This window comes from Hippocampus comes, unplaced genomic scaffold (assembly GCF_001891065.2).
Source record: "Hippocampus comes isolate QL1 unplaced genomic scaffold, H_comes_QL1_v1.1 scaffold118, whole genome shotgun sequence".
Lineage (NCBI taxonomy): Eukaryota > Metazoa > Chordata > Actinopteri > Syngnathiformes > Syngnathidae > Hippocampus > Hippocampus comes.
The window spans coordinates 1726323-1735403 of NW_017805461.1; the positions used below are offsets into that span (position 1 = coordinate 1726323).

A 9081-nucleotide genomic window follows, 5' to 3' on the forward strand; every position below is an offset into this window, starting at 1 on the left:
AAGAATTGAGGAGGAGTGGGGGCGGGGGAATTTCTGGCCTCAGCCACTTGATAGTCACACATTTTAATGCTGCCGTGAGTAGTATGTTGAGCAGATATTTTGCTTCTCTGCCTATACCCTTCGCTGTCATTCCCAATGATGCTATTACCTGGATTTGTGGAATAATATTCTGTTTGAAAATAATTTTAAGAGCATCAAAAACATCTTTCTAGAACATGGCCAATTTAGAACATAACCTGAATATATGAGTATGGTTGGCCAAATTTGTGCCACACTCCTTCCAAGAAGAGCTCCTGTGCATAGGTACTCATCTTGGCTGTTATTTTTGGTGTTCTAAAAAAAGAGCTCAATGGGGTAGGGGCTTAATGGAGAAGATCTGTAGTTGCAGATCTGTTGTTGACCTTACACACGCCGGTTCCTCGTGGAAGTCATACATTACAGTGGTTAAGCCGCTCATTTTAACAGCCACCACGGTGTGAAAGTTTGACAGCGCCACTCCTAAAGATAGAGGTTGGACTGGGAATGGCACCCACCTTGGAGCAGATTTCGTGAAGACTTGTGGCGATGGCTGCGGCGGGCGTATCACATCGGAACACGTGACACTTGAGCACCCGCGTGTTTTTGTCCCTTGCCACGTAGGCAAAGTCTCTGAAGACACACAAAACACGGATTATCACACATCATCGCACTGCCTAGCCATGACATCATCAGTGCTTGACAATGGTTATCCTTGTTGCTGGATGGCGACCAGTAAGTCACATCAAAACTTACTAATATTATTACTTGTTCTAGATGAATGGTTTTCAAACTTTTTACACCACCTCAAAATTTATACTTGCCTCTTTAAGTACCACACAATGAACAACATTAAGGTACAGTAGTGGAGGCAGAGATTTTATACCAAAAATGTATACTGAAGATCATAAGCTACTATAACATTATGTACCGTTTGAACATTAGCACTGTGCGCTTAAATATAGGTAAATGTATGTAAAAAAAAAAAAAAAAAAAAAAACTTCAATGACTCAATTCAATGGGATTGTACATGAAAGTTTTTGTTATCTCAAGAAATATTTTAGAACAAACTATAAAGACAAAATTCAAAAATATTTAAATAAATGTTGAATACAATACATTTTTTCAAAGATCCTTAATGAAAATATTATTAGAGAAAAGAGGACGTTGTACAAGGGCATTTAATGTCTGAAAGTCTCATTTATTAGCCTGCAGATTGTTCCATTTATCTTGTCCGTGGCGACAACTTAAGAACAGAATGAAGTTAACAGCAGAGCAAAGAGGGCATAAAGAGAAGGAAAGAAATAAACACCAATGCAGGTTGAAAGGAGAGGTTTGGGATTTATTTTATTTTATTTTTTTTTAGAGGAAATGACCTCTTAGCATGATTGCTTCTCATTTGAACGGCAGTCTGGTGACTGTTGCCTCCCCCTCTTGCCTGCAAGTATTACTTCTTGTCGAGCTCCTTTGGGACATTAATGCATATTGAGATGAAACGCTTCACCTCGAGGGCGTTCAGCTTTGTGCCAATATTTGGATTAATGGCCAATTTATATTCCACATTTTCTCTTTGCGATTTGCTCAGCCTATATCTTTCATACCAATTTCAATTCCTGGCCCTGTTAAAATCCCCATTTTAAATCTATCCCATCAAGACTTTGTAAGAGTGTGTGTACGTGACCCTATTCTTCTGCTGCCTCCTTGTTAAATCCAACTTAACAACTTCTTAAAAGCCCCAAAACTTGATTCAGAATTAATTATTACTTTAGTGTGTTTCATGACTATGACAACAACCGAAAATTTCGTTCTCTTCACTAATCAAGGGACACGTGAAAATTGATTACTCAAGATAGTGTTGCCAACAATGTAAGACGGTACAACTACACAATTTTGCAACAGCAGTACAACTCGGGAATGACCCCCAAGCGGTGTTGGGCGTGTCTTGGGGCTACGGACAGTTCCCAGTCAACAGCTGACAACTGGGTTTGCAGGTACCCGAGTCGCTGCGGCTTTAGGAGCCGCTTTGGGACCCAGTTGGGGGTTATTCAACAATGACAACAACAACAGCAACAGCAAAGAGGCCTTATCATGTAAAATTGGAAAGTAATGCATTTTAGTAGTAATTCAGAAAAGAATGCTATTCTGCATTTCCTCCTCAGGATAAAACTCCTTTGCAGCTAAAAAAAAAGGCTTCAAATACCTTCACCGGAGATGCTTTTGCGCCTTCAGCAACTGAAAAAACAGCTTCTGTTTGTTTGATTTACTTGTGATACCCTCCGGCGGCTGGAATTCCTGAGAGGCAAATGAGCTATTTTTGTAAAGCCCCATAAATTTAAGGTGTGGAAAGAGGAAAAGTGACAACAAATGTGTAAAATTCCACCGCCGTTGTACTACTCCTGAATTTTCCTACAGTATTTATTTTGTGGATTTTTTTTTGGGGGGTGGGGGGGAGTCTGTCCTCCTAGTCACTGTTTTTGTGCTTTCTGAAAGAACCGGAGATGCCACAAGATGGTTCAAAATATTTATCTAAATTAAAGTCGGGCTTTGGGGCCATGACCGTTTTAGGCCTCTACAGAGCTTGCTGATGAGCTGATCGTTTGAATCAGGTGTGTCGCAGTAGGGAGGAATCTGAAACAGGCAGGATATGGCTCTCGAGGGGGAACTCCGGTTTCCCTCCCCCTGAACTATGAGATGAGGGCAGGCACTTCCAAAGCACGATCTAAAAGAAAAATAGCCCTTTGACATCGACTTATGGAACCTTTAGGCAATTATAAACCTTTTGGGACTGGCGTTATTGGCTGATTTTTTTTCAGCAGGGCTCGGTTCCTATCCCTTTTTTTTGTCACGGTGCAACTGAAGAAACGTGAACTGCTGCAAAGTGAGAAAGGAATGACGTAATTAGGTCAGGAATGACATAATATTCATGTTATGTGGCACAATAAACCCAACCAAACACGTACATACGCAGGAGAAAAGTGACAAATTCTCCTCACTAATGAGTGACAAAATCTGCAAAACAAACAAACAAACAAAAAAAAAAAAACGGAAGCAGATGTTTACCATGGAAGATGTCTTGTTTTCCAACAAAGGCTGAAACAAAGGTAAATGGAGAGGCCATGCGGTGGTATCCAGAGGTAGAAGTCACTACTCCGCTCAATATCTAACTCTTGCAATCAACTAACCATTAATGTCTTCTTGGCATCTCATCTTCCAATCGGTCAATTTACAGGACGTTCAACTGGCTCGGATGCTGCTGTCACCGGACTACAACAAACATTGAAGGCAACATCGACAATATGAAAATAAGCTGGTGGTGGGTGAGAATAGCGATCAACCTGATTGGCTTTGGCTATTCCAGTCTTAAAATATTCAGACCAGTGGGACCACAGAACTGGCGGTGAGGAACGAGGGCAGTGGCGTGAGGTAAAGTGCCATCTTTATCATCAATACTATGTCCAAAAACATGCATGCGGCAACTATGTGATAATGAGAACCTTAATCATATTACAACACGCACCGGCATCATGACTCTTGTGTCGCTTTAAGACACTGCGGGAGCACTCACAATACAGCATATTGCTGTACTATGCTAGAAGAGTGAGGAAATATTGGGACAAAAAAATGAGATGGGTAGCACAGTCACTCAAAATGTGCGAGTCTATCCTTAAACACAATAAAAGCACAATTAAGTAGAAACAGTGAACATAGAAATGCTTCATTTTTGGAGTCAGCCTGTGATCCCCTTACTTATAACACACTGTGCGATGGAAGAAAAGGTGAGCCCAGCTGGTTTGAAACATGCACAGGACTCCCACAAATTACAACCACACCCATCTTAACAAGTATAGTTTCGATGCTGTCCATCTAAAAATGTCTTCACCTGAAACAAAGTTTCGCAAAAAAAACAAAACAAAACAAAACAAAAAAAAATAGTTTGGGGGGCGCTGTACTGTGTGGAAAATACATCAGCGACATCATAAATTAACATACTTGGACTCCATTTCCATCATTGTCAAATACAAAAGAAATCTTATGTTCAAAAATCACCCAATGCATTTCCCACATCATCAACCCCAGCCAGTATTCATCACAAGAAGCTTTTGTGTTTATGAGTCCATTATCCAGGATATGTTGCTGCTTAATTGTGCTCACACACGACGGGTCGATAATGCTCCACGCCTGTGGCCAAAGGAGAAAGTGCGATGTGGCGTGTGTGAGGTGTGGATGCAGCCGCTGGAACGTTTGAGTGGTGTGCCAATGAGGCGAATGAGCCACCTTTCCGCTTCCACTACAAATGGTTGGTTTGTGACTTCACTCTTGTCTCTCGTGGGGAGGAGAACTCGCAAAGAAACCAAAAAGCATTAATTTCTTGACAGGACCTCAACCGTGGCCGCGTTGGATAGCAGCTAGTTTTTAAACGTTCAATCGTTGTTGCTACACTCACAGCCGTGAAATGAGCAATCGCGTCAATGCAGCATCGGTGTACTATTCATTTACTATACTCATAAAAAAATGAACCGATACTGTCTGCGACGATACCACATAAGCAGCCCGACATATACCTTCCGGGCAGTAGCTTAAAAACAGACTTTTTCCACATGGACCTAATTTGCAGTCGTTTGTGTGTTGTGCGGATGAAACTGTGTTGCAGATGACTCAAAGCAGCTCTCTCATTGTAACCTGCTTGTTTTTTATGTTGTTTCATATCACCCTTTTGCCAAGTAATTCATGTTAGTTTGCTGTTCAGTGCAGCCACCAGTCGTGTTTGTACTTGCCGTCTGGAAACAGCCGCATGAGGTGCGTTCAGGTACACTTTGTAAATGAAAGTGAATGTGTTGATCTCTTCCTGTACAGAAATATGATAGGAACTCCTAAGCAAATTAAAATATGTACTGGAATAGTTAAAACACACTGATCACAGTTGTAATCACTCTTTTTGTTTTGTTTGTTTTGTTTAGTCGTATAGGATTAATTCTGTTAGGATTGTCATGTTGCAATGATAAGTTATTGTAAAATATGTTAAATTTGAGTGAAACATATGCCATGCCCAAAACAGGTTTGTCTAAAATAAAACTACCTCACCATCGCATAACATAATGGCATTATCAAGTATCGGTATTTGGCATTGTCGAGCACCCAAATGTCAGTACTTGTAATCGGTCTGAAAAAAGAGGGATCAATACATCCCGATCAAAATTATTTGTTAAAAAACCCTGCCCCCCCACCCCCCCAAAAAAAACAGAAATCCACAAATATGTTCTCTATGCCAAATTGCCACTCCATGGTTATGACAAAAATGGAGAAGCACAATCACTGGAGTATGAAACAAAGTTAAAATTACCTTTCTCTGGTTCCCGGGAAGCAGGTGGAGAGGATGATGAGAGGATGCATTATAAGAGTTTGAAAAGATGAAAAAAAAGCAAGAATGAAGAAGGTAAGAATGCAAGTACAAAATGAGGATGAAAGGAAAGGGGAAACAAGAGCACAGGGAAAGAAGAAACGTTAATAAATTCAGTCAAAGATCGACATGATGCGAATGTGTGTAAATATTGTCAGTTGACATGCTCACTGTTCTTCGTTTCCAGTGTCACATACAAATCATATAAACCGTCAGTCTAATTGTTCCTTTCGATTGTCACATCACATCACTTGTTTTCATTCCAAAAAAAGAAGCTCCTCTCCTCCATGAAGAAAATGAAAAACTACAATACAGTAGTCCTTTGACTTTTAATTTTTTCATGATTGAAATTTTTGCTCACAAAACAAAGCAAATAATTTACTCGTCACTCATAAGCCAAGGTACCACCGTGTGTGGACAAAAGTATTGGGAAACTTGCCCATTCCACAGGATGTTAAAAATGGCAGCCGCGATTTGTTTCTTCCCTTTGGAGATATATCAGCTTGCACTTCTTTTTGAAGACTTTCCACAGGATGTTGGAGTACATTAACTGGGAATTTCTGTCCATTCATCCAGAGCAAATGCGTGAGGTCAGAGGTTGATAGACATTGTTTTGTGCACTAGAGCACAGTCACGATAGAACGCAAAAAGGCCTTGCCCAAACTGCTCCCCACAAAGTTCCATCCATTCATCCATTTTGTGAACCACTTATTGCTGCTGCATCACGGGCATTCTGAAGCCTTTCCCAGCTGTCAATGGCCCCACAACGTTCAAAGCATAAGATTATCAAACATGAGTGTTTCAATAATATTGACAGTATAATGTATGCAATAGAGAATTGCCAAACAAACAAAAGGAAACTACTACCAGGAACAACACAAAAGCTTGACAGACTAAATACAGAACAGTGGGCGATTTATCAAGTCAAGTCAAGTCAAGTCAAGTACAATTTTATTGTCAAATGTGCTGTATGTGCAGCACAGATGAAATTTCTTCCCTCTCACAACACACAACAAGAGGAGCCGCTGCGGGTGCCCGTGCCGCCATCAAAAGAAAAGTTAACATAAAATGACAAAATAATACAAGACAACACATTAGACACAGACAATCGTGCAATCTTAACTACTTTCCTGCATACACTTTGTTGTCTGAAGCAGTTATAGATGAAAGAGGAGCGAATCAAAGTGTCCTTTTCACCAGTGGATCAAAGACATCATGCTGAAATGTGCGCACGTCGACAACAATAAGCTTGAAAGCAACAAGAAGCTGTAGCATCCATTAACGAAAAAGAGGTTTATGTGACTTATGATTCATTGAGCATGTGTGTGTGAGATTTGCAGAAAGCAACTTCAGAGTATGAACTCGAGTGTTGCTGCTTGGCCGTACATTCAGCGTAAAAACGGGCAAAACTTCATTTTTGTGTCAGCTGAATTCTTGCCTCGCGTGTTTGGAGTCATGGTGCGCTCATTTGGGTGGGCCAGCACATGAAACGACCTCGCTCCCAATGCGCCTGATAATTTGGTGACAGAATGTAGTCCGCGGTCAGCATAAAAGCAGGCGCATCGTCATTTTCGTGCAAGGGTAATGATTTAGTTTGGCGTGTTTAGAAACAGGCAATACCTTACTGGGCGCTTCTGCCTCGCCCCCCCGGCACATCTGCAAATTTGGTTTTAAAAAGTACACCAAATATTTGATGGGCAAAAGGAGGTCTATGTGGCAGCGCGGGTGATCTAACGTGATTTTGGTGTATTCAGTCGAGGCACAGGCAGTGTATTCCCGTAAATTCTCAAATTCCCTGTACATTCATGGAAAGTCTGTGAAAATTCTCAGGATTTTGCAGCTTTGTTTTTTCATCAATTGAAACGCTCACGGTGATATAGTGCAATTGGACGCTCGCTCATAAGAGCTTTTACACTCGATCTCATTACATTATGTGAGTGGGCCTAATGCTGTGGTCGGTGAGTGTGTATATTATTTAGTGGTATAATATACAGTTTCATGGTTTAAATGGCAAATAGCGCTATCGAGGATGTTCGTGGTGGGAGTTGTGTTGTCAGCTAATGCCACAGGTGCTCAGTGGATAGAAAGAGTGATCCATTACTAAGTGATTTAATCTGGAGTCAATGAATGGAAGCGCTAAAGGTCGGTGATCAGGAATCGGGAGTTTAAAAGTGAGGCTGTATCAGTTAATCAATCAATATTCTTTTTTTAACTGGGTAAAAAAAACAATGATTGAGATTTAAAAAGTAATTTCCAAGAGTAACCTGCCCAAAATAGCACAAAATCAAAATGGTTAAAGCAGAAACACAAGACACAGAAAAAGTAGAATGGGATTACATGATTGCAGGGCGCAGTCACAAAATGAGATTGAAATTATTTCTCTGTCTTTTACAATTGCCTTGAATTCCCTCGGAGTTGTGTCAGTTTCAAGTCCTCTATAAGAGAATGACACTTGGTGGAGAGTTAATATAACATCTTGGAAAGGCACGACACTCACTCAAAACAGTTTGTAATTGCCTGTAGATGTCACAAGATGACACCAAAGCAAAGCTTTTAAAGTGAGTTTTTCAGTGCATAACGAAGAAAAGTTTCCCACCAAAAATATCCATCCATCCATTTTCAACACCGCTTCGGAGTTGCTGGAGCCTACCCCGACTGACTTCGGGCACTACCTCCCTGAATTGGTCGCCAGTCAGTCGCAGGGCATATAGAGAGACAAAGGACCGCTGACACCCACATCCACACTGTCAGTGAGTAGGAACCTATCCCATGCTGCTCCCATATAAGTCCGGCAAATACACCACTACACCATGAGCAACTTGCACCAAAAATCTAAATGTTTTTAATTGTTTTAGGATGCTACGTGATGATGGTTAGATGAAGTTCCTCAAATCACTTCAACATAGGTCATTGGCATGAATATGACACACGATGACACACCAATTTAAATTTTTTTTTCCTTTTTTATGCTCCTCAACTTTGACATAGTTCCTTGGCACCAAGATGCCACAAGTACTTTCATTATTTTGACCTGAGCACAAAAAACAGCCAGTAGGTGGATAAGTGAATGCACAAGTCACAAATATGTGGGTGAACAAACAACAAATACAGAAAGTATATATATATATATATATATATATATATATATATATAATAAATGGTGTATATATATAAAAACAGTGACAAATAAGTATAATAAATGGTGTTAGGTGTATTGAGCGATAAAGCGTTAAAATGGACAACTTGCTTACAGGGAGCGCACTTGAGAAGTCCCTAGCCGTGAGCTATGCGGGGGAACTTTACGAAGAGTGGCTAGAGCTGAGGAACGGCTGCCTCTGCTGCTCTGTCAAGTATGTCCAGTGACGAGATGCTGTGCAAGTTATTGACGTTCTGCATTAAATGATTAATGCATTCAGTCACGATTATATTATATACTGTCCAACTTGGGCTCTTTCTATCATTTTTCATTACATTTTCGTTTTTTTCCCCATTTTCAGGGACAATGGTCTCAAAGCCATCGAGAACTTGATGCAGAAGAAGGGCAAGTTTGATTATATCCTCTTGGAAACCACAGGGCTTGCTGATCCAGGTAATGCACTAATGCCCATTATGAGCAAATGAAGCAGAGGTTGTCCTAAATGTCTCACCCCCCCCCCCCACCCCCACCG

At 40.7% G+C, this 9081-nt stretch overlaps 1 protein-coding gene across 5 annotated transcripts in view; it reads right to left on the reverse strand.

Moving 5' to 3' along the window:
• LOC109518771 (amyloid beta A4 precursor protein-binding family B member 2-like) overlaps positions 1-9081 on the reverse strand; it is a 44968-nt gene that overhangs the window by 7676 nt on the left and 28211 nt on the right. For 4 of the 5 annotated variants that reach the window (XM_019874826.1, XM_019874825.1, XM_019874828.1 and 1 more), the window contains 2 exons: positions 5357-5362; positions 534-648 (listed from right to left, as the gene is read on the reverse strand). In XM_019874826.1, coding sequence (XP_019730385.1) covers positions 534-648; positions 5357-5362 — 121 coding nt within the window. The remainder of the gene's footprint in view (positions 1-533; positions 649-5356; positions 5363-9081) is intronic. The other variant, XM_019874827.1, reaches the window with a different exon arrangement.